Source organism: Myxine glutinosa, chromosome 8 (assembly GCF_964187855.1).
Source record: "Myxine glutinosa chromosome 8, kmMyxGlut1.1, whole genome shotgun sequence".
Taxonomy (NCBI): domain Eukaryota; kingdom Metazoa; phylum Chordata; class Myxini; order Myxiniformes; family Myxinidae; genus Myxine; species Myxine glutinosa.
In genome coordinates, this window is record NC_136268.1 from 63,967,371 (window position 1) to 63,994,108 (window position 26,738).

At 37.5% G+C, this 26,738-nt stretch overlaps 1 protein-coding gene across 2 annotated transcripts in view; it reads right to left on the minus strand.

Annotated features, from left to right (window-relative positions):
* Positions 1-598: 598 nt before the first annotated feature.
* Positions 599-26,738, minus strand: part of MMRN2 (multimerin 2) — a 58,217-nt gene continuing 32,077 nt past the window's right edge. Inside the window, exons 5-7 of one of the 2 annotated variants that reach the window (XM_068124576.2) lie at positions 14,764-14,919; positions 8,036-9,898; positions 599-1,422 (exon numbers count right to left, since the gene is read on the minus strand). In XM_068124576.2, the coding sequence (XP_067980677.2) occupies positions 989-1,422; positions 8,036-9,898; positions 14,764-14,919 (2,453 nt within the window). In that variant the 3' untranslated portion in view covers positions 599-988. The remainder of the gene's footprint in view (positions 1,423-8,035; positions 9,899-14,763; positions 14,920-26,738) is intronic. The other variant, XM_068124577.2, reaches the window with a different exon arrangement.

The following is a 26,738-nucleotide window of genomic DNA, read 5'->3' on the forward strand; positions in this document are numbered from 1 at the left end:
CTGACCTTTGACCTTTTGACAAAATTCTTAATTTGCATTATCCATATCATCATAAAGCTTTGGTGAAAATTTGATGCCAAAACTGAAATGGTAAATTTAAATTTCAGGTCAATCGGGTGAAAAATGACGATTTTGTGACGCTGACCTTTGACCTTTTGACCAAATTATTAATTTGCCTTCTCCATATTTTCATAATAAAGCTTTTGTTGAAAAAACTCAAATGGTAAATTTAAATTTCAGGTTAATTGGATGAAAATTTATGATTTTATGTGATGCTGACCTTTGACCTTTTGACCAAATTATTAATTTGCCTTCTCCATATTATCATAATAAAGCTTTGGTGCAAATTTTATGACAATAGCTCAAACGGTAAAAAAAAAAAAAAAAAAAAAAAAAAAAATTATGGCCGGACACACGCGCACACACACACACACGTGATTGTAAAAGCCCGTCTTGTGCTGCGCAGGGGACGGGCTAACAATATGAGCTGTTAGGGTTAGGAAGGATTGAATATATATATTTTTTTACAACAACTTCCAAAGACTTGTTTGCAGGTAGGCTGCTGATGCTGCAATAAAAAAAAACTCACCAACAATTTTGTATACTCTGTTTAAGTTACACCATGAAGATTCACATTGCAAACATATAGTAAAAAAAAAAAAAAACTTTTTCCCAGAAAACATCCATTTGGTCTCGGTGAATTATGTTCAAGTTGGAATGGTATGAACTGTATAAAGGCATAAAATAAAATACATATGTAAAGTCGTCATTTTCAAAAAGTCATGCTTCGAAAACCTGTAAACATATCCTTGGGTGACAACATGGAACTTGAATCTCCATGTTCGACTGTAAAACTGAAAAGATGACCCAAATCAGAGCAGAGGTGGAGAAGGATGAAAATTGTGAACACGAGGTATTGCTTCATGCTTCAGCACAGGCTAATAGTACGGTACTCCACATTTATTCACTCAGGTGAATAACATAGTATTTACCTGCCCACCAGCAAAAACCCTGCAAAGGTCGATAAAGAAGGGTGTCCAGTGCACAATTTGCCTGCGTGCAGACATACCCACACTTGCTGTCCAGCTTTTAGTTCTAATAGTGCAAAAGCAGACAAATGTTGCGTTGTACGCGGTGTCCAAGCATGCGCAGTGCCAATCCCAGGTTTGCTCACGACACGGTCGTGGCCATTCACGACGAGTGCCGCTCTGAGTTCACGCCAAGTGCTGAATCCACCTTGAACAGTCAGTGTGAAGTGAAAAGCGTAGACGCCGTGGCAAGGTGCACTGAACACACCAACCCTTGGAGGTTTCTTGAATCCATGGTTTGTGAAGAGTAAATCAAATGGTACCATATTAGAGGAATTGGTAACATGGCTCAATCCCCAAAAGAATGCAACCTGATCCTGCAGCCTGTGGCATTCTGCAAACAAGCAGAAATAGGGGACATAAAATTTAAAAAATGACAGAAGTAAAAACAAGAAGACGTCATGCAGAGCCCGATACGAGCAAAATCCACCCTCCCCAAAATAAAAAGTTGCCATGGATACATCAAATTGTCCATTTCATTTAGATTAAAATTGACGATCTTAATCAAAGCTTGGGTCAATCGCATTAACATTGATGATTTTTCAGATGAAAATTGATATTAGAAGTTTGACCTTGAGTTGACCTTTTGACCCTTTTGACCTCAAAAGTAGTTGGTTTCCCAATTCATTGATGCACTATGTAATTGCTGTTTAATTATCAAGTTAATAGGATGAAAAGTGACAATTCTTCAGATGAAAATCAATGATTTTAGAAGTTTGACCTTGAGTTGACCTTTGACCTTTTGTCCTCAAATAGTTGGTTTCCCAATTTAGTGACTCAATGTGCAAATGCCGTTCACTTTTCGAGTCAATCGGATGAAAAATGACAATTTTAGAAATTTGACCTCAATATGACCTATGACCTCAAAATCAACAGGCTTCTTCCTTTTGACGAACTCAACCACCTGGTGAAGTTTCGTGAAGATTTGTTTACAATTGTGTCCTGCAGGTGATTGACAGACAGACAGACAGAATGAAAAATCACTCACAGAGCAACACTTGGCAAAATAGAACAAAGTAGAATGGCACTCAGTAGAGCATCCTTTTTACCTCAAAAAGAATTGGTGGTTGGATTCTGTGACCTGATATGCAAATTGTCTTCAAATTTTATGTTAATCGGATGAAAATTGACAATTTTAGAAATCTGGCCTATGTTGACCTTTTGGCCTTTGTTGATCTCAAAAATAGTTGGTGGTTGAATTCAGTTAGCTGATATGAAAATCCTTTTCAAATAATTTCAAGTCAATCAGATGAAAATTGAGAATTTTGGAAATTTGAAAAACAGTGGTTCACCTTTCGCCTATGTTGACCTTTTGGCCCATGTTGATCTCAAAAATAGTTGGTGGTTGGATTCAGTGAGCTGATATGCAAATCTTACTCAGATTTCAAGCCAATCGGATTAAAATTGAGGATCTTAGAAATTCGAGAAAAAGTGGTTGACCTTGGGCCTATGTTGACCATGTGACCTATGTTGATCTCAAAATTAGTCGGTGGTTGAATTCAGTGAGCTGATATGAAAATCCTTTTAAAATTTCAAGTCAATCAGATGAAAATTGAGAATTTTCGAAATTTGAAAAAAAGTGGATCACCTTTCGCCTATGTTGACCTTTTGGCCTATGTTGATCTCAAAAATAGTTGGTGGTTGGATTCAGTGAGCTGATATGAAAATCCTTTTCAAATAATTTCAAGTCAATCAGATGAAAATTGAGCATTTTCGAAATTTGAAAAACAGTGGTTCACCTTTCGCCTATGTTGACATTTTGGCCTTTGTTGATCTCAAAAATAGTTGGTGGTTGGATTTTGTGACCTGATATGCAAATTGTCTTCAAATTTTATGTTAATCGGACGAAAATTGACAATTTTAGAAATCTGGCCTATGTTGACCTTTTGGCCTTTGTTGATCTCAAAAATAGTTGGTGGTTAAATTCAGTTTGCTGATATGAAAATCCTTTTCAAATAATTTCAAGTCAATCAGATGAAAATTGAGAATTTTCGAAATTTGAAAAAAAGTGGTTCACCTTTCGCCTTTGTTGACCTTTTGGCCTTTGTTGATCTCAAAAATAGTTGGTGGTTGGATTCAGTGAGCTGATATGAAAATCCTTTTCAAATTTCAAGTCAATCAGATGAAAATTGAGAATTTTCGAAATTTGAAAAAATGTGGTTCACTTTTCGCCTATGTTGACCTTTTGGCCCATGTTGATCTCAAAAATAGTTGGTGGTTGGATTCAGTGAGCTGATATGCAAATCTTACTCAGATTTCAAGTCAATCGGATTAAAATTGAGGATCTTAGAAATTCGAGAAAAAGTGGTTGACCTTGGGCCTATGTTGACCACGTGACCTATGTTGATCTCAAAATTAGTCGGTGGTTGAATTCAGTTAGCTGATATGAAAATCCTTTTCAAATTTCAGGTCAATCGGACAAAAATTGAGAATTTTCGAAATTTGAAAAAAAGTGGTTCACCTTTCGCCTATGTTGACCTATTGGCCGATGTTGATCTCAAAAATAGTTGGTGGCTGAATTCACTTTGCTGATATGAAAATCCTTTTCAAATTTCAAGTCAATCAGATGAAAATTGAGAATTTTTGAAATCTGAAAAACGTGGTTCACCTTTGGCCCATGTTGACCTTTTGACCTTTTCACCTCAAAAATATATAGGATTTCGTCGGACCACAAACTCTACGATTTGGTGAAGTTTCGTGAAGATCGGTTTAAAATTGTGACCTGTAGGCAAGTATAAGTAAGCGGACAAACAAACAAACACACACAAACCGGATTGGTCAACATACTTGTCCAGTTTTTCCAAAAAACTTCACGATGGTGGTTTTATATTCATCAAATAGAAAACCATTTCAACCAAAAGGAGTGAGAAAAAGGGATATCGTACAAAAAATAATTTTTTGGCCAAGTAATAATGCACAAGACTAACCAACATACTTTTAAAATCTTCCATTTTGCAAGTAATAAAATATATTGCATCCAAATATTGGTTTGGTGACACTTTTTGTTTGTCCAGGTTTGGTGACAAAGGCTTTGCAGACTGAGTAACTCTAATTTTCCAAGCAAAGGCTTGTATCGACTGAGGATGCACATTGTGCCGCTGGCGTTGGAGGCCAGCTTTGCTATGTCCTCAGCCCGGAAAAGGTCGAGGCTGATGATGAGGCCTAGAAGTTCGAAAGACTATTTATTAGCACGACAGGGAAAGGCCAAGGCCAAAAATCAATCGTAGCCACCTGGGTGGAAAAGTAAAGAAAGATGGGAATATATAATCAGGATGGGTGTGCTGTGGAGTGTAGATGATTGGTCCACAGTTCAGAGAGAATTTGGAGGGACCCCAGAGAATTTTGAAGACAACTAAGGTGCATTAGAGAGGGCAACAACAGTGCAGACTAGTAAACTCGGAAGGGCCTCCCATAATTAAATGATTGGTGCGGCTCCAGTCACAAACTGGCAGAGAAGGGGACCCAAGATTATGCGCCACCTGGGTGCAAGCCTCTAGCTTTCTGATGGCAAGCAGGTGAGAAAACCGACTCCAACGGTACACTTTCGCTGACACTCCAGAACCAGAAACGTGACCTGTAAGGCAGGAAGAACACCCGAAAACCTGCAACCCCCCCCCCCCCCCCCACCCTCCCACTGGCAGAGCCAATGTTCGACTAAAGGCCCCAAAGGGACAGGTGGTAGTACTGCCCCAGGTGGCTACAGACAGCTTAACACCTTACCCCTTTCCATCAAGGCCAACCAATTGAAAGCCTTTTTTTATTATGAAGATGAAGAACACCTGGCAAAAAGTAACACCGAACCTCTTCCAGTGGATGATCAATCAAATACATAGGTGGGTTCATTCATTTAACAATACATCTGGAGTGACAAGGTGAAACTGAGATTTTCCAGGATTGAAGGACATGTTCCATTTATCAGACCAGCATCTAATCATTTCAAGATCAGCAGAGAGATGCAGCTGCTGTCTGCCAGCAGAGGGATGGGATATTGTGTGACATGGAGTGGAGTTCTCTGCAAATATATATATATATTGTGTCCAAAAAATATTTTTGCAAATTTCAACCGTTTAAACTTTCGATTTACACATGATGACATGAGGGAAACAAACTGTAAATGGTGCATGAAAGCATAATTCATAAGGTTTTTACTCGATACAGTTTAAATTTTTAGGCGTCAACATCACCACCATCTAAAATAATAATAATAATAATAATAATAATAATAATAATAATAAATAAAAGGCAAGGTGTGCCCATTAATGTGTGTCCTCCATAACTCTAAAACCATGAAACCGAGAGGGCCGAAGGAAGGCATGAATGAAAACTGGGTGTTGGGTGTGTTTAAACACCCCTTTTGGAGAGAATCGACCGGCTTATTTAATTAAAACAAAAACAGGTTTTATCACTATCCCGCATAGGAGTCTTAAGCTTTTTGGGCATGCTCAAAAATGCCTTTCCTTGGAACAGACCGCAACGGTTTATGCACGATTAAGTGCTCAAAATTATTTTTTCACTTTCCTCAGTCACATCATCAAATGTCTGATCTTCATACCTATGAATCGCTGCATACATTGCTCTTGTAGGTGCTATAGTTTTGAAATTAGGAGCTTTGAGCGGTTTTATGCATTATATGATACGATTTTCCACGATAGCCTCTCACAGATGAATTAAAGTATATAATCAAAGTTCTGGGATTTAAAAAAGAGAGCTGGGAATCCATATAGTATTACAGATTACATAAAGGCTCCTTTGTTCACCACCATTAGGTCTGGTCGCTTAGCGTGTGTAGAGCATCACGGCTCTGAAAATGCCATAAAAGCAAGCCGTTCCTTATCAACGGTTGTTTGTAAGCCATGGCGATATAGTCGAAAGCGGTTTAATTGACTTTCTATCACAGCTGACTTTTTATCGTATTTGGAAATGTAATTACAAATTGCCATTCAAGCCAATGCTAAGATTGTAAAAGAAACCGAAGTAGTCTTCAACCATTTTGTTGGAGTGCTTGCTTGAGTGCTTAAACCACTTGGTGAGCACTCTACAAACTTCCTTCCTTCCATGTAACTAAGTTACTGTAGCTGCTTCATCAGAATTAAGATGATTGTCAGTTTGGTGAGGCCGAGATTACCGAAGTTCTGAGATTTCAAAAAAGAGAATGGGAAATCCATATAGTGTTATGGATTAAATAAAGGCTCCTTCGTTCAACGCTCTTCAAGCTTATTGGGAATGGAACTGGAACGCCTGCTTTAGTAATGGAACCCCTGCTCCCTCCTGCTCTCCACCATCCCCGTCCTCCTGCTCTGCCCTTCCCTTGCCCTCCTCTCCCTTCTCCTCCTCTCCTCTTCCCCTTCACCCATCCCCTCTCTCCTCCTCCCTCTCCCCTTCTCCTCCCCTCACATCCTCGCCCCACCCCTCCTAACCCCATCCTCCCCACCCCCAATCCTCTTCTCCCCCTCATCCTACCTTCCCCCTACCCTCCCCTCCTCTCTCCATGGCCACCTCCTATCTCCTCCCCCTCACATCTTATAATATTCCCGTCAGCGAAGCGACTCTGCATTGCCCAGCAACATCAGGTACCTTCGCTAGTCTTTTATAATAAATCATTCAATCCGATATTCCAACTTGATGAAAACATTGTCCAGTTGCTGTTGAGTAATTTCATGAATTGCATTTGTGATCATAGCCCTAAGTTCATCCAAAGAATGTGGTTTTGATGAGTAAACAACAGTTTTACATAACCTCATACAATGCAGTCCAATAGGGATGGGTGAAGCAAGCGACGGGGCCAATCACTTGATCCACGTCTACCAATCCGCTTGTCTGAGAAGACATCGTTCAAGAACCTTCGTACATTTGAAGCATCATGGCAGGGAGCTTAGTCTTTCTGGTACAAGGTGATGTGTCAAAGATTTCATCATCATAGTTTTGGAACCAAAATAAGCTAATTGTGGTGGTTCTAGCTATCCTACATTGATGTAGAAGTTGCCTCATCAGAAAATCTCAACTCGTCAAGAAACCCATGAGAATTGTGGATTTAACAACATCAATACCAACAACATTAATTAGAATGGCATTTGGTAGAGAGAGAGAGAGCGCATGCCTCTGCCAGGCTGAACAGTTTACGTTTTGTATCTCATCGATAGGCCAAATCTGGATTCGAACCTGAACCAAAATCTAATCGGCTTGTTCTTGTCACTTACCCAAATCAAACTAGTTCTGTCATACGTCGTCCACAACTTTTTGATCGTTAAAAAAAAAAAATGTCGTCATATATCGTTTCTGGCACTATTACTCAATGGTGAAGAATCACTTGAAAAATTAAAATAACTCTCGTATCCGGATATTCACTGAAGTCGAATGAATTCGTCCTTATCACACACCCAACCTGCCCACCAGGTTTCTTCGGAATCCGTCCATAACCTTTTGAGATATTGTGCCCTATCACTCAATGGTGAAGAATCACTTAAAAAATTATCTGATCAAATGAAAGGACTCCTGTTCTTCACCCAAATCGAATCATTTCGTCCTTGTAACATATCCAACCTCTCCACCAAATGTCGTCCGAATCCGTCCACAACTTTTTGAGATATCCTGTTCACAAACAAACAGACAGGGGTGAAAACATCCGTCTTCGGTGGCGGAGGTAATAACAACATTACCATGAACAAAACGATGAATTCTGCTTGACACCCAAACATGGAATTGTCACGATATGCACCAACAAGGTATGGATAAGACTCAGGAATGGGTTAAAAACACAATTACCAGCACAGGGATGAAACGATAACAGAAAGACATGACAGATCTGGTGCAGATACCTTAACTTTGATTAGCTTCAACAAGGCAAGTAAAAACCAATGTTCACCACACTCAGACACAGAACTGGAGGTTTTACACTTTTTCTGTAAAAGTGTAAAATTATTCTTGCAAACCTTGTTTATAGTACTTACTGTTTAATGTAGAAACATCACGAATAGTTCTGTGGCTGGGTTTTCTGGCCTGTTTCTGTTGTGATGACTTGGTGGACCTTTGCTTTTTTTGCGTCTTCTTTCTGCGCCACTTCTGGAACGTTTTCTTCACCAGTGCTTGGATGTTGTGTGGTGTTGCCCTCTGGGCGACTACCAGCTCACCCATAGTACGTTTTAACTCGCTGACATTGCGCGCCATCTCCTGCCGAAGTTCTGCCAAGTTTATGCCATCCGATAAACAGCAAGAATGAAGCCTTTCTAAGGACTCGGTGACGCTGCGTCTCAACATGTCCAAGTTTCCCCGCAATCCTTCGAGTCTGCTCAACCTCGCGTCCGTCGTATCGTTTCCATCCACTTCTTGAGAAAAACTATGAGTTTGAGATATTTGCGACGGGTCAAGTAAACCAACAGCATTTTCCAGGTCTGATAGGCGTTGCGCGGCATTGTGGATGTCCAAATTGCTGATGTCTTGCTGGAGTTCATTCAACACAGATTGAAAATCTTTGAAATGCATCGTATGGTCCAGTAAGACTTTCATGACGCCATCAACCTTTTCTTGCAAATTAATCAAATTAACATTCGTTTCTGGTAGTTCATCGTCGTCATCAATGTCGAGCGATATTCCAAGGTTCTCCAATGCGATGGAATGGCGCACTGCATCTTCCAAAAGTGCACTAAAGGAGTCGTTGAGAATGCCTATTTGCAAGTTACTTTTACTTTGTTCTGCTACGATTTGCTCCACAGTTCTGTAGAGTTGTTGAAAATTATCCTGAATGATGGCGTGATCATTCATATTCTCTTTTTGTTTTTCAATGACTCTGATCATGACATTGAAAATTCTCGTGAAATTTTCTTCGACTTCTACTTTATTTTCTGTAAAAAGTTGTTTCTCTTTAGCAATTTGACTCTCAAGATGGTTTAACTTGTTGGCATGCAATTCTCTAAGGTCATCTATTTCTAACTGCAGTTGTGCGCAGTCCAAGTCCGTGCTGCTTTCTTCGGTATCGCCTCGGCCATCAGGTTCAACATAAATCGATTCTGTTGTCAAATATTTTCGGCCTCTCATATCATTTTGCTTTAATTCATCTTCGGAAATATTGTGTACAATGTCCATTACATGCTGAAACTTTTCTCTGCATTCAAATAGGTTTTCTCGTATGCTTCTGTTCATGTCTGAAACCTCTCGTTGCGTTTCGTTCATCTGTTTTTCAAACTTTTCTTCGACACGATCAATGGACGACGTCAAAAGATCTTCGGTGAGATTAAGCAGACTCGTCTGTTCAAACAGCAGGTTCTTCGTGCTCTCCGCGTCCATTGCGAAAGAGTCAAACTGCTGAGATAGTCCCATCAGCTGAGCCGTATGGTTATCCAACAGCTTATTTGCACCTTCAAACTCCTTTCTGCTCACGGTGACGTGCACAAGGCCAGGCTGAAATGTGCCATAATGGTCACTCGTCTCATTTCCAAGGTGTTCTGGTGTCGGTTTCAAAGCCAGCTTTGCTAATGATGTGTCCAGCCGATGTTTCACATTCAACAAGGTGCTGTTAAGATCACGCAGCTGGGATACCTGAACACCAAGCGAAGAAATTGATGCAGCATTGGACTCAACTTGCCTGTAGACGTGCTCACAACATCGTGCCTTTTCCAAAGCCATCACGGTTACTCTTTCGTCCATGGTACGAATTGTCCGCCTTGTACTCGCCACATCTCTGGACAGGCTGGTGATCCTGGCAGACAACTGATGCACTTGATCCTCCATCATGCTCCAAAGAGTACCCAAGTGTGTTGAAAGGGCTTTCTGGACTAACTTATTAATCATTTCCTCTGGAGGTTCTCGTGGTATGCCTGTAGAACAAAATGAAACAATTTGTGATGAAATATAACTTAAGAAAGAATATACTTCTGTTACTGCTGTTGCATTTATTTACAGATATGACGTGTCTAAGACCCCTCGTAACTCTATATCTCTTTGGTAATGATTATACTTTGGGTGTTTTTTTTTTTTTTTTCTCTCTTCCCATTCCATCTGAAAAACAAAACGTTTCATATTCTCTCAACTTTGATCTGTTTTGTTTTCTTTCTAAGTGTTTTTTGTCGACAGAAATCTTCGTTTTTGGAAGAATTAAGTGACAAGGGGTACTAGGTTCACCGATGTGCAGAACACGAAAAGGTAACAAGGAAAAAATTTACAAGGGAAAAAGCACAAGAGTAGGTGAGTTGGGCTGGCAGGATAGGTTAGAGGTATGCACTCTTTCCTCTAAGATATCTTGTCTGGGTTTGAATCTTGGCCCAGTTATAAACTGTCATCCTGGTGTTTCATATGCATGGTGAGGGATCAATGTATGCATTTGCCATCCCTGAGATGGAGGTAAAACAGACAACCCTTTCTGCTGGTATTACATTGGTAGTTGTTAAAGATCCCATGGTGTCCTTTACAAAGATTAGGCAAGTTATCATCGGCATCCTCACAAATTTTCAAATTCTCCTCTAACCTACAAAACAGCCACGCTCCAGTAAAGATACCCGCAGACAAAATAAGTGCTTGAATGGCAGAAAAGGAAAGGGATGGCATCTTGGGTCAGCAAGATAAGAAGAGAGAAAAATTTAGAATGAAAGAAAGAACGCGTTAACGATGAGAAGAATTATTGAAAGACTGGAGGCAGGGACATGAGACAACAGGCAAAGGCAGTCACTTCCACAGACAGAAGAATAGAGCAACGACCGAATGAAGGTGATTTATTTTCAAATAAATGAACCCACGAAGGAATGAAGGACAGAAGCGAGGCGATGCCACCAAATGGAGATGCCACCAAATGGAGATGCCACCAACCTGTCTTTGATGTTTAACCAACAGGGCATGTGCTTCTGCCTCATCATGAGAGATGCAAATAGGAATGACAGTTTTAGATAACATATATTCAAGGAGAAACAGATGTGATGCTGTGGTACTAACCCATTGGATAAAGCATTACTCCATTGAGCAATGAACAAAGGCCTTGTAGACCGAGAGAAGACATAATTGTTCAAAGACTTGGAACTAGGGATGATGCACAGTGTGCAGCTGGTTTTGGAGGCCAGCTTTGATATGTGGTCATCCCACCAGGGTTGAATTCCTTTGATGATCCCTCTGGATTAAAAAGGTGCGAATGTGAGATGTGAAAGGGTTGACGATACGTTCCATTTGTCAGCATACCAGAATCAAATAAATTCCAGATTGGTCGAGATTGATGCAGCTACTGTCAGCCTGACAGTGAGACAGGGTATGGCATAATGTGGCATCAACTGCAACCAGGAAGAGGGGGTTTTCAGACCTTCGTATGATTGTCCATGAGGAACATTTTATTTGAGCCGAAGACACTTACTCATGACACTCCAGTCTCAACTGAGAGAGGGAAGGATTCCATTGATAACATTGGGTTGAATGTGTGAGTGGAAGAATTCAGCAAGCAAGGTATGAAGTCAATCTTTTATGCCACAGACCGCAGGTTTGACAATCCGAGTAGTATATCGGACTGTGTTGAATGCTGGAATTAGTTCCAGGGAGATGGTCCTGACCTCTTCTTTGAGATATAGGGCCTCTGATCATTGTTCGGAGAGAAGCATTTGCAAATGCAAAGTTCAGTGACCATGGACAGAATCCAAGTTGATGGTCAATCAGGTTGTTTGAAAAAAAAGGATTGCATTTATGCAGCTTTATGGAGTTCTGCTTCATCCACATGTCAATGGAACACTGCTAAAACCTATGGGTTGATGCCCCACCTCACACCTTGATATGTCGACAACGTGAAGATATGTTATCTTTTACTACCTCCTTTCTGGTCTTGCATTGTCTGCTCTTTCCATGCTATGTCCCCTAGCTTCTCCAGGTCACATGTTCTGCCACTAATAAACCACTTTTTGTGAAACTGTCAAAATCCAGGCTCACTGTTCACCTCCACTCATTTGCTTCTCTTTTCTCTTACCTATGTAACCAATTTCCTCAGTTTGTTCAATGTCATTCTTCCCTCCAGGGCTTCAAGGTGGCTGTTCACCTCTTTCGCAGGTTATTCCCCATCCATACTCATTATGTTTCCTACCCCCATTATCCCTCCACAAGTGTACCCCTTCTCTTTTAGGTTATCGTGTTGATCTTCTCCCGTCTCCCTCCACCTACCTTTCCATTTATTGCTGTATTGCTTTTTCATCCCTGGCTTTCCCATCATGTTCTTTCAGCCCACCTATTGCTGTGTTTGAGCTGATACCCTGCTCAGCTCCTGTGTCCTCTCACTTCCTCTCCCCATACTCTCTCCTACTTCACCTCGCCCATTCTTCCTCCAAGTCTCCCTCTGTTGTTCCTCCACTCCTCCGAGGATAGTTGTATCATGAAAAGGTGGTGATCGCGAAAGAAAAACAAAGAATCCCAGAAGAGAGAGGAAAAGGAGAGAGAGAAAAAGGGATATCGTACGAAAATACGCAACTTGGTGTCTGTCTGTCTGACGATTTTTGACCGCGATACATTCAGTCATTACTTATCCAATCTCAACCAAACTTGACAGGGAGACTAAGGGTCACACAATGGAGGTTGTAGTGATTTAACTTCCTCCCTCCACCCCAAGGGGTTTTCCCTACCAAGTGGTTTGCGTGTTGAGGTGTATATCCGTGTTAAGATAGCTTTATCGTGGCGTTTTTCCAAAGCCACCTCTGATAACAAAAGTAAAAGCAATGCTAATGGCATTAGCATAATATTAATGTTATTACAAAAGAATATTAATATTAATAATATCCCCCTCTCCAAGGGTTGTTTCCTCCTTGAACAAACGCCATGTTAACGTGTATAAACAGCTTAGTGTGACGTTTTTGTGGGAGCACCCCCTACTAGAAGTAAAAATAGTATAAACCACAAACACTTTTTAAACAATTGCTACTGCTGTTTAACACTAAACTGAAATAAATTTGGAGGAATCCCGATATCCGTAAGGCAATCTATGCTTATCACATCGACGATTGCATCTGATCGTAGATCTACTGTAGTCTATATACCCCACAAGAGTTAAACACATGACCCTTCCTGCTGCTTCCTTGGCGTTTTTCCAAGGCCGCTTATAACACCAAAAGCAATAACAACACTATAGATAATAGCACAATATTAATGTCCACTCCAATTACACAACAATATCCCCCACCCCAAGAGGTTTTGTAACTTGCTATATTGCCAACCTCCCACCTCCCTCCCCACCTCCCTCCCCACCTCCCCGACACCCTGAAGTAAATTTTATTTTAGGGGATTTAATTTAGATCTTTCTAATGACCTGATCTAACGTAAATAATAGTAATAACTAGATGGTATTCTTAGAATACTTACCCTGCACAGTCAACTTGGTGTGAGCCAACTCTTCTATTTTTGAGCGTTTTTTTTTTCTTTCATCCAATATGGCTGCCAGACCACGTGAACGATTAAATCATAAAGTTATATTCTCTAATATAATTGTTGCATAGATCACACTCAACAAATTTAAATATTTGTCTGTTGAGCGTTGCATTGTCCTGTCTAATTATGACATCATAATTACGACACCATTGACGTCATCATTAACAACACCTGTTCCCCATGCAGAGTTCTTTACAATGAGCCACGTTTCAATTATTTCCCTGGAGCGGTTTTGGAGATATAGAGGTGCAACAATTTTCAGTTTTTCCAAGATGGTGCCTGTACCACGTGACATATTACATCATAATTATCATTAAAATATTCTACAGGAGACACTTCTATGGTGAAAATTTAGTGTGCATCAGACCAACAGTTGGAGAGAAAAAAATTCATACTGATCGGATGAAGCGTTATACTTGTCGAATTATGACATAATAATGGAGGCACCGATGACATCACCACTAACATATATCATTCCCCATGGGGAGTACTTGACAATGAGCAACGTTTCAATTTTTCCATCGAGCGGTTTCAGAGTTATAGTGGTATGAAGTTTTTCCAAGATAGTGCCTGCACCACGTGACCCATGATGTCATAATTATCATTAAAATATTCTACAGGAGGAGGTGCTGCTATGGTACAAATTTCGTGTCCATCGGACTAAGTTTGGGAGGAATATATTTTTTTCATACTGATCAGATCAAGCATTGTACTTGTCAAATAATAATAATAATAATAATTCATTTATTTTGTATCGCGCTTTTCCAGATTATGACGTCATAATGAAGGCACTGATGAGATCATCATGAATATATCTTATTCACCACGGGGAGTACTTGACAATGAGCCTTGTTTCAACTTTTTCCATTGAGCGGTTTGGGAGATATAGAGGTGTAACTTTTTTCCAAGATAGCGTCCGTACCACGTGACCTACGATGTCATAATTATGAATAAAAAAATTCTACACGCGAGGCGCTCCTATGGTAAAATTTCGTGTCAATCAGACAACCGGTTCCCGAGAAAATGAATTTCAAAAATGCAGACACGTATGTCACGCATACGCACCCTAATGCTTAACCCTGATTTTCGCTTCGTGAGCGCCGGGTAATAATTGGAAATAATAGCAAGGATAATATTAATAACATGACTCCTCCTGCCGCTCTCGTGTAGTGAGCGGGTGTACTCGTTTCTGAAATATCTTTGTGAATTTGCGGTCTGGACAAACGACACACATGTACATTACAAATCATCCTGCATAATGATTTAAAGCAACCTATTTGTTGGGGGATAAGCTGTTTCAGACCTTCATGTTGACTCATCCTTTCCTCCAGGTCATCAAATTTTCCTTTCACATCCTGTGTCGCAGCAGACACGTTGTTCATGTCTTTCTGCAGTTCTCTCAGCCATCGGTCATGATTATCCAGCCTCGTATTTATCTCTTGCTGCGGCAACAATCCCACTGCTCTCATCAGACGACAGAAGAAGAAAAAACATGGGTTGGTTTAAGGTTAGGATGGCAGAGACGTCATTAAGGACTCACCTAAACATATAAATAGGAAATACATAAAGGCAGATCGTGTAATGACAAGAGTAACCAATAGCTTAGAAATCAAGACACTGACATATATTACATGAATTAACTTTGTCCTGAAAGAATAAACCAAAAATAACTCAAAGATCCAATGACAACAAAACAGCAGTTCTCATCTCTATTCACATCTCTTCTTTCGTCTCATGTTTTCCACACCATTCGTTTCTTATTCCTTTTCCAGGCGCTGCATGACGTCTCATCGCTGCATAACGGCTGCATGATGCCGAAAACGAGTGCTCAGTTTTCACTCCGGTTTCTTTCTTGTTTGTTGTACACCGCTCCTTTCCTATGCCATCTCCAGGCATTGCAAATCGTCATTGCCGGGCACCGAAGGGGGCTCGGCAGTGACGCACGCTGAAAGAGAGTACTCAGTTTTCACTCTGGTTTCTTGTTTTCTTGCTTTCTTGTTGTACACCGCTCCTTTCCTATGCCATCTCCAGGCATTGCAAATCGTCATTGCCGGGCACCAAAGGGGGCTCGGCAGTGACGCACGCTGAAAGAGAGTACTCAGTTTTCACTCTGGTTTCTTGTTTGTTTGTTTTCTTGGTTGTCCGGGCGATATCTCAGCCATCCTTCAAGCTAAGAAGCTGAAATTTCGGCACAATAGTGAGCAAGTCCTTTGTCAAAAACGGTATTTTTTGTTTTTTGATTAATCAATTAATTGAGGAGTTATTTAATTATTAGCGTTTAATTAAGTACTTATTTAATTAATTAAATTTCATTTCTCTTCTGACCATTATTAACTCAGGCACCTTTTGAGTTAGGAAGCTGATATTTGGACATGCCAATGACCAGGTGATTTGGCTGCAAAGGATATTTTTGATTTATTAATTAATCAATTAATCGATTAATTATTTAATTATTCGATTAATGACCCAAAAAAATTTTTTTTTTGAGTTACAGATTCTGATGAAATAGTGGTAGTTTATGTGTTCTCTGACCAAATTGATTACCAATTTAATTTTTTATGATTATTATTTATTTATTTTCATTATTAATCATTTATTTATTTTCTTTCTCATTTGGCCAATATCTCAGGCACCTTTTGAGCTGGGAAGCTAATATTTGGACATGAGTGACCAAGTGATGTGGCTATCAAGGATATTTTTGATTTATTGATTAATCATTTCATCTATTAATTATTTATTGATTAATCGATTAATTATTTATTGAGTAATCAATTGATTATTTAATTTTTTATAAATGACTTATTTAATTAAATTTCTCAAAGATACATCTTCGGATGAAGCACGAGTGGTTTAGTTATGCGATTAGCCAATTGATTATGAAAATATTTTGTGATAATCTTTTATTGATTTTAATTATACAATTAATCAATCAATTAGTGTACACCTCTCCCTCCCAATGCAGCCTCAATGAGCTGCACTGCAGTATTGCCGGGCGCCTGAGGCGCCCCGGCAATGCCGCGCTGTAGGATATTTAATTATTTGGCATGGGGGCGGTGTACTTTGAATGTATGTGTACTTGTTTTCTTTCTTGTTTGTTTGTCCGGGCGATATCTCAGCCATCCTTTGAGCTAGGAAGCTGAAATTTCGGCACAATAGTGAGCAAGTCCTTTGTCAAAAACGCTATTTTTTTTTTTGATTAATCAATAAATTGAGGAGTTATTTAATTATTAGCGATTAATTAAGTACTTATTTAATTAATCAAATTTCCTTTCTCTTCTGACCATTAACTCAGGCACCTTTTGAGTTAGGAAGCTGACATTTGGACATGCCAATGACCAGGTGATTTGGCTGCAAAGGATATTTTTGATTTATTAATTAATCAATTAATCGATTAATTATTTAATTATTCGATTAATGACCAAAAAAAATTTTTTTTTTAAGTTACAGATTCTGATGAAATAGTGGTAGTTTATGTGTTCTCTGACCAAATTGATTAATAATTTAATTTTTTTATGATTATTATTTATTTATTTTCATTATTAATCATTTATTTATTTTCTTTCTCATTTGGCCAATATCTCAGGCACGTTTTGAGCTGGGAAGCTAATATTTGGACATGAGTGACCAAGTGATGTGGCTATCAAGGATATTTTTGATTTATTGATTAATCATTTCATCTATTAATTATTTATTGATTAATCGATTAATTATTTATTGAGTAATCAATTAATTATTTAATTTTTTATAAATGACATTTAATTAAATTTCTAAAAGATACATCTTCGGATGAAGCACTAGTGGTTTAGTTATGCGATTAGCCAATTGATTATGAAAATATTTTGTGATAATTGTACACCGCTCCTTTCCTATGCCATCTCCAGGCATTGCAAATCGTCATTGCCGGGCACCGAAGGGGGCTCGGCAGTGACGCACGCTGAAAGAGAGTACTCAGTTTTCACTCTGGTTGTTTGTTTGTTTGTTGTACACCGCTCCTTTCCTATGCCATCTCCAGGCATTGCAAATCGTCATTGCCGGGCACCAAAGGGGGCTCGGCAGTGACGCACGCTGAAAGAGAGTACTCAGTTTTCACTCTGGTTTCTTGTTGTACACCGCTCCTTTCCTATGCCATCTCCAGGCATTGCAAATCGTCATTGCCGGGCACCGAAGGGGGCTCGGCAGTGACGCACGCTGAAAGAGAGTACTCAGTTTTCACTCTGGTTGTTTGTTTGTTTGTTTGTTTTCTTGTTTTCTTTCTTGTTTTCTTTCTTGTTTGTTTGTCCGGGCGATATCTCAGCCATCCTTTGAGCTAGGAAGCTGAAATTTCGGCACAATAGTGAGCAAGTCCTTTGTCAAAAACACTATTTTTTTTTTTGATTAATCAATAAATTGAGGAGTTATTTAATTATTAGCGATTAATTAAGTACTTATTTAATTAATCAAATTTCCTTTCTCTTCTGACCATTAACTCAGGCACCTTTTGAGTTAGGAAGCTGATATTTGGACATGCCAATGACCAGGTGATTTGGCTGCAAAGGATATTTTTGATTTATTAATTAATCAATTAATCGATTAATTATTTAATTATTCGATTAATGACAAAAAATTTTATTTTTTTTTAAGTTACAGATTCTGATTAAATAGTGGTAGTTTATGTGTTCTCTGACCAAATTGATTAATAATTTAATTTTTTTATGATTATTATTTATTTATTTTCATTATTAACCATTTATTTATTTTCTTTCTCATTTGGCCACCTTTTGAGCTGGGAAGCTAATATTTGGACATGAGTGACCAAGTGATGTGGCTATCAATGATATTTTTGATTTATTGATTAATTAATTAATCAATGTATCGATTAATTATTTAATTATTCGATTAGTTACTAAAAAAAAATTTTTTCCCCCAGTTACAGATTCTGATGAAATGGTGGTGGTTTATGTGTTCTGTGACCGAATTGATTGATAATTTAATTTTTTAATGATTATTATTTATTTATTTTCATTATTAATCATTTATTTATTTTCTTTCTCATTTGGCCAATATCTCAGGCACCTTTTGAGCTGGGAAGCTAATATTTGGACATGAGTGACCAAGTGATGTGGCTATCAAGGATATTTTTGATTTATTGATTAATCATTTCATCTATTAATTATTTATTGATTAATCGATTAATTATTTATTGAGTAATCAATTAATTGTTTAATTTTTTATAAATGACATATTTAATTAAATTTCTAAAAGATACATCTTCGGATGAAGCACTGGTGGTTTAGTTATGCGATTAGCCAATTGATTATGAAAATATTTTGTGATAATCTTTTATTGATTTTAATTATACAATTAATCAATCAATTAGTGTACACCTCTCCCTCCCAATGCAGCCTCAATGAGCTGCACTGCGGTATTGCCGGGCGCCAGAGGCGCCCGGCATTGCCGCGCTGCAGCATATTTAATTATTTGGCATGGGGCAGTGTACTTTGAATGTATGTGTACTTGTTGTACACCGCTCCTTTCCTATGCCATCTCCAGGCATTGCAAATCGTCATTGCCGGGCACCAAAGGGGGCTCGGCAGTGACGCACGCTGAAAGAGAGTACTCAGTTTTCACTCTGGTTTCTTGTTTGTTTTCTTGTTTGTTTGTTTTCTTTCTTGGTTGTCCGGACGATATCTCAGCCATCCTTTGAGCTAGGAAGCTGAAATTTCGGCACAGTAGTGAGCAAGTCCTTTGTCAAATACGGTATTTTTTGTTTTTTGAATAATCAATTAATTGAGGAGTTATTTAATTATTAGCGTTTAATTAAGTACTTATTTAATTAATTAAATTTCATTTCTCTTCTGACCATTATTAACTCAGGCACCTTTTGAGTTAGGAAGCTGATATTTGGACATGCCAATGACCAGGTGATTTGGCTGCAAAGGATATTTTTGATTTATTAATTAATCAATTAATCGATTAATTATTTAATTATTCGATTAATGACAAAAAAATTTTTTTTTTTAAAGTTACAGATTCTGATGAAATAGTGGTAGTTTATGTGTTCTCTGACCAAATTGATTAATAATTTAATTTTTTTATGATTATTGTACACCGCTCCTTTCCTATGCCATCTCCAGGCATTGCAAATCGTCATTGCTGGGCACCGAAGGGGGCTCGGCAGTGACGCACGCTGAAAGAGAGTACTCAGTTTTCACTCTGGTTTCTTGTTTGTTTGTTTTCTTGGTTGTTTTCTTGTTGTACACCGCTCCTTTCCTATGCCATCTCCAGGCATTGCAAATCGTCATTGCCGGGCACCAAAGGGGGCTCGGCAGTGACGCACGCTGAAAGAGAGTACTCAGTTTTCACTCTGGTTTCTTGTTGTACACCGCTCCTTTCCTATGCCATCTCCAGGAATTGCAAATCGTCATTGCTGGGCACCGAAGGGGGCTCGGCAGTGACGCACGCTGAAAGAGAGTACTCAGTTTTCACTCTGGTTTCTTGTTTGTTTGTTTTCTTGGTTGTTGTACACCGCTCCTTTCCTATGCCATCTCCAGGCATTGCAAATCGTCATTGCCGGGCACCAAAGGGGGCTCGGCAGTGACGCACGCTGAAAGAGAGTACTCAGTTTTCACTCTGGTTTCTTGTTTGTTTGTTTTCTTGGTTGTCCGGGCGATATCTCAGCCATCCTTTGAGCTAGGAAGCTGAAATTTCGGCACAGTAGTGAGCAAGTCCTTTGTCAAATACGGTATTTTTTGTTTTTTGAATAATCAATTAATTGAGGAGTTATTTAATTATTAGCGTTTAATTAAGTACTTATTTAATTAATTAAATTTCATTTATCTTCTGACCATTATTAACTCAGGCACCTTTTGAGTTAGGAAGCTGATATTTGGACATGCCAATGACCAGGTGATTTGGCTGCAAAGGATATTTTTGATTTATTAATTAATCAATTAATCGATTAATTATTTAATTATTCGATTAATGACAAAAAAAATTTTTTTTTTTAAGTTACAGATTCTGATGAAATAGTGGTAGTTTATGTGTTCTCTGACCAAATTGATTAATAATTTAATTTTTTTATGATTATTATTTATTTATTTTCATTATTAATCATTTATTTATTTTCTTTCTCATTTGGCCAATATCTCAGGCACCTTTTGAGCTGGGAAGCTAATATTTGGACATGAGTGACCAAGTGATGTGGCTATCAAGGATATTTTTGATTTATTGATTAATCATTTCATCTATTAAGTATTTATTGATTAATCGATTAATTATTTATTGAGTAATCAATTAATTATTTAATTTTTTATAAATGACTTATTTAATTAAATTTCTAAAAGATACATCTTCGGATGAAGCACTACTGGTTTAGTTATGCGATTAGCCAATTGATTATGAAAATATTTTGTGATAATCTTTTATTGATTTTAATTATACAATTAATCAATCAATTAGTGTACACCTCTCCCTCCCAATGCAGCCTCAATGAGCTGCACTGCGGTATTGCCGGGCGCCGGAGGCGCCCCGGCAATGCCGCGCTGCAGCATATTTAATTATTTGGCATGGGGCGGTGTACTTTGAATGTATGTGTACTTGTTTGTTTGTTTGTTTTCTTTCTTGGTTGTCCGGACGATATCTCAGCCATCCTTTGAGCTAGGAAGCTGAAATTTCGGCACAGTAGTGAGCAAGTCCTTTGTCAAATACGGTATTTTTTGTTTTTTGAATAATCAATTAATTGAGGAGTTATTTAATTATTAGCGTTTAATTAAGTACTTATTTAATTAATTAAATTTCATTTCTCTTCTGACCATTATTAACTCAGGCACCTTTTGAGTTAGGAAGCTGATATTTGGACATGCCAATGACCAGGTGATTTGGCTGCAAAGGATATTTTTGATTTATTAATTAATCAATTAATCGATTAATTATTTAATTATTCGATTAATGGCAAAAAAATTTTTTTTTTTAAAGTTACAGATTCTGATGAAATAGTGGTAGTTTATGTGTTCTCTGACCAAATTGATTAATAATTTAATTTTTTTATGATTATTATTTATTTATTTTCATTATTAATCATTTATTTATTTTCTTTCTCATTTGGCCAATATCTCAGGCACCTTTTGAGCTGGAAAGCTAATATTTGGACATGAGTGACCAAGTGATGTGGCTATCAAGGATATTTTTGATTTATTGATTAATCATTTCATCTATTAATTATTTATTGATTAATCGATTAATTATTTATTGAGTAATCAATTAATTATTTAATTTTTTATAAATGACTTATTTAATTAAATTTCTAAAAGATACATCTTCGGATGAAGCACTAGTGGTTTAGTTATGCGATTAGCCAATTGATTATGAAAATATTTTGTGATAATCTTTTATTGATTTTAATTATACAATTAATCAATCAATTAGTGTACACCCCTCCCTCCCAATGCAGCCTTAATGAGCTGCACTGCGGTATTGCCGGGCGCCAGAGGCGCCCCGGCAATGCCGCGCTGCAGCATATTTAATTATTTGGCATGGGGCGGTGTACTTTGAATGTATGTGTACTTGTTGTACACCGCTCCTTTCCTATGCCATCTCCAGGCATTGCAAATCGTCATTGCCGGGCACCAAAGGGGGCTCGGCAGTGACGCACGCTGAAAGAGAGTACTCAGTTTTCACTCTGGTTGTTTGTTGTACACCGCTCCTTTCCTATGCCATCTCCAGGCATTGCAAATCGTCATTGCCGGGCACCAAAGGGGGCTCGGCAGTGACGCACGCTGAAAGAGAGTACTCAGTTTTCACTCTGGTTTCTTGTTTGTTGTACACCGCTCCTTTCCTATGCCACCTCCAGGCATTGCAAATCGTCATTGCCGGGCACCGAAGGGGGCTCGGCAGTGACGCACGCTGAAAGAGAGTACTCAGTTTTCACTCTGGTTTCTTGTTTGTTTTCTTGTTGTACACCGCTCCTTTCCTATGCCATCTCCAGGCATTGCAAATCGTCATTGCCGGGCACCAAAGGGGGCTCGGCAGTGACGCACGCTGAAAGAGAGTACTCAGTTTTCACTCTGGTTTCTTGCTTTCTTGGTTGTCCGGGCGATATCTCAGCCATCCTTTGAGCTAGGAAGCTGAAATTTCGGCACAGTAGTGAGCTAGTCCTTTGTCAAATACGGTATTTTTTGTTTTTTGAATAATCAATTAATTGAGGAGTTATTTAATTATTAGCGTTTAATTAAGTACTTATTTAATTAATTAAATTTCCTTTCTCTTCTGACCATTAACTCAGGCACCTTTTGAGTTAGGAAGCTGATATTTGGACATGCCAATGACCAGGTGATTTGGCTGCAAAGGATATTTTTGATTTATTAATTAATCAATTAATCGATTAATTATTTAATTATTCGATTAATGACCAAAAAAATTTTTTTTTTAAAGTTACAGATTCTGATGAAATAGTGGTAGTTTATGTGTTCTCTGACCAAATTGATTAATAATTTAATTTTTTTATGATTATCATTTGTTTATTTTCATTATTAATCATTTATTTATTTTCTTTCTCATTTGGCCAATATCTCGGGCACCTTTTGAGCTGGGAAGCTAATATTTGGACATGAGTGACCAAGTGATGTGGATATCAAAGATATTTTTGATTTATTGATTAATCATTTCATCTATTAATTATTTATTGATTAATCGATTAATTATTTATTGAGTAATCAATTAATTATTTAATTTTTTATAAATGACTTATTTAATTAAATTTCTAAAAGATACATCTTCGGATGAAGCACTAGTGGTTTAGTTATGCGATTAGCCAATTGATTATGAAAATATTTTGTGATAATCTTTTATTGATTTTAATTATACAATTAATCAATCAATTAGTGTACACCTCTCCCTCCCAATGCAGCCTCAATGAGCTGCACTGCGGTATTGCCGGGCGCCGGAGGCGCCCCGGCAATGCCGCGCTGCAGCATATTTAATTATTTGGCATGGGGCGGTGTACTTTGAATGTATGTGTACTTGTTTGTTTTCTTTCTTGTTTTCTTGGTTGTCCGGGCGATATCTCAGCCATCCTTTGAGCTAGGAAGCTGAAATTTCGGCACAGTAGTGAGCAAGTCCTTTGTCAAATACGGTATTTTTTGTTTTTTGAATAATCAATTAATTGAGGAGTTATTTAATTATTAGCGTTTAATTAAGTACTTATTTAATTAATTAAATTTCATTTATCTTCTGACCATTATTAACTCAGGCACCTTTTGAGTTAGGAAGCTGATATTTGGACATGCCAATGACCAGGTGATTTGGCTGCAAAGGATATTTTTGATTTATTAATTAATCAATTAATCGATTAATTATTTAATTATTCGATTAATGACAAAAAAATTTTTTTTTTTTAAGTTACAGATTCTGATGAAATAGTGGTAGTTTATGTGTTCTCTGACCAAATTGATTAATAATTTAATTTTTTTATGATTATTATTTATTTATTTTCATTATTAATCATTTATTTATTTTCTTTCTCATTTGGCCAATATCTCAGGCACCTTTTGAGCTGGGAAGCTAATATTTGGACATGAGTGACCAAGTGATGTGGCTATCAAGGATATTTTTGATTTATTGATTAATCATTTCATCTATTAAGTATTTATTGATTAATCGATTAATTATTTATTGAGTAATCAATTAATTATTTAATTTTTTATAAATGACTTATTTAATTAAATTTCTAAAAGATACATCTTCGGATGAAGCACTACTGGTTTAGTTATGCGATTAGCCAATTGATTATGAAAATATTTTGTGATAATCTTTTATTGATTTTAATTATACAATTAATCAATCAATTAGTGTACACCTCTCCCTCCCAATGCAGCCTCAATGAGCTGCACTGCGGTATTGCCGGGCGCCGGAGGCGCCCCGGCAATGCCGCGCTGCAGCATATTTAATTATTTGGCATGGGGCGGTGTACTTTGAATGTATGTGTACTTGTTAATCATTTATTTATTTTCTTTCTCATTTGGCCAATATCTCAGGCACCTTTTGAGCTGGGAAGCTAATATTTGGACATGAGTGACCAAGTGATGTGGCTATCAAGGATATTTTTGATTTATTGATTAATCATTTCATCTATTAATTATTTATTGATTAATCGATTAATTATTTATTGAGTAATCAATTAATTATTTAATTTTTTATAAATGACTTATTTAATTAAATTTCTAAAAGATACATCTTCGGATGAAGCACTAGTGGTTTAGTTATGCGATTAGCCAATTGATTATGAAAATATTATGTGATAATCTTTTATTGATTTTAATTATACAATTAATCAATCAATTAGTGTACACCTCTCCCTCCCAATGCAGCCTCAATGAGCTGCACTGCGGTATTGCCGGGCGCCGGAGGCGCCCCGGCAATGCCGCGCTGCAGCATATTTAATTATTTGGCATGGGGCGGTGTACTTTGAATGTATGTGTACTTGTTGTACACCGCACCTTTCCTATGCCATCTCCAGGCATTGCAAATCGTCATTGCTGGGCACCGAAGGGGGCTCGGCAGTGACGCACGCTGAAAGAGAGTACTCAGTTTTCACTCTGGTTGTTTTCTTGTTTTCTTTCTTTCTTGGTTGTCCGGACGATATCTCAGCCATCCTTTGAGCTAGGAAGCTGAAATTTCGGCACAGTAGTGAGCAAGTCCTTTGTCAAATACGGTATTTTTTGTTTTTTGAATAATCAATTAATTGAGGAGTTATTTAATTATTAGCGTTTAATTAAGTACTTATTTAATTAATTAAATTTCATTTATCTTCTGACCATTATTAACTCAGGCACCTTTTGAGTTAGGAAGCTGATATTTGGACATGCCAATGACCAGGTGATTTGGCTGCAAAGGATATTTTTGATTTATTAATTAATCAATTAATCGATTAATTATTTAATTATTCGATTAATGACAAAAAAATTTTTTTTTTTTAAGTTACAGATTCTGATGAAATAGTGGTAGTTTATGTGTTCTCTGACCAAATTGATTAATAATTTAATTTTTTTATGATTATTATTTATTTATTTTCATTATTAATCATTTATTTATTTTCTTTCTCATTTGGCCAATATCTCAGGCACCTTTTGAGCTGGGAAGCTAATATTTGGACATGAGTGACCAAGTGATGTGGCTATCAAGGATATTTTTGATTTATTGATTAATCATTTCATCTATTAATTATTTATTGATTAATCGATTAATTATTTATTGAGTAATCAATTAATTATTTAATTTTTTATAAATGACTTATTTAATTAAATTTCTAAAAGATACATCTTCGGATGAAGCACTAGTGCTTTAGGTATGCTATTAGCCAATTGATTATGAAAATATTTTATGATCATTTATATATTTAAATTTCACAATTAATCAATCAATTATTGTACTCCTCTCCCTCCCAATGCAGCCTTAATGAGCTGCACTGCGGTATTGCCGGGCGCCGGAGGCGCCCCGGCAATGCCGCGCTGCAGCATATTTAATTATTTGGCATGGGGCGGTGTACTTTGAATGTATTTGTACTTGTTTGTTTTCTTTCTTGGTTGTCCGGACGATATCTCAGCCATCCTTTGAGCTAGGAAGCTGAAATTTCGGCACAGTAGTGAGCAAGTCCTTTGTCAAATACGGTATTTTTTGTTTTTTGAATAATCAATTAATTGAGGAGTTATTTAATTATTAGCGTTTAATTAAGTACTTATTTAATTAATTAAATTTCATTTATCTTCTGACCATTATTAACTCAGGCACCTTTTGAGTTAGGAAGCTGATATTTGGACATGCCAATGACCAGGTGATTTGGCTGCAAAGGATATTTTTGATTTATTAATTAATCAATTAATCGATTAATTATTTAATTATTCGATTAATGACAAAAAAAAATTTTTTTTTAAAGTTACAGATTCTGATGAAATAGTGGTAGTTTATGTGTTCTCTGACCAAATTGATTAATAATTTAATTTTTTTATGATTATTGTACACCGCTCCTTTCCTATGCCACCTCCAGGCATTGCAAATCGTCATTGCCGGGCACCGAAGGGGGCTCGGCAGTGACGCACGCTGAAAGAGAGTACTCAGTTTTCACTCTGGTTTCTTGTTTGTTTTCTTGGTTGTCCGGACGATATCTCAGCCATCCTTTGAGCTAGGAAGCTGAAATTTCGGCACAGTAGTGAGCAAGTCCTTTGTCAAATACGGTATTTTTTGTTTTTTGAATAATCAATTAATTGAGGAGTTATTTATTTATTAGCGTTTAATTAAGTACTTATT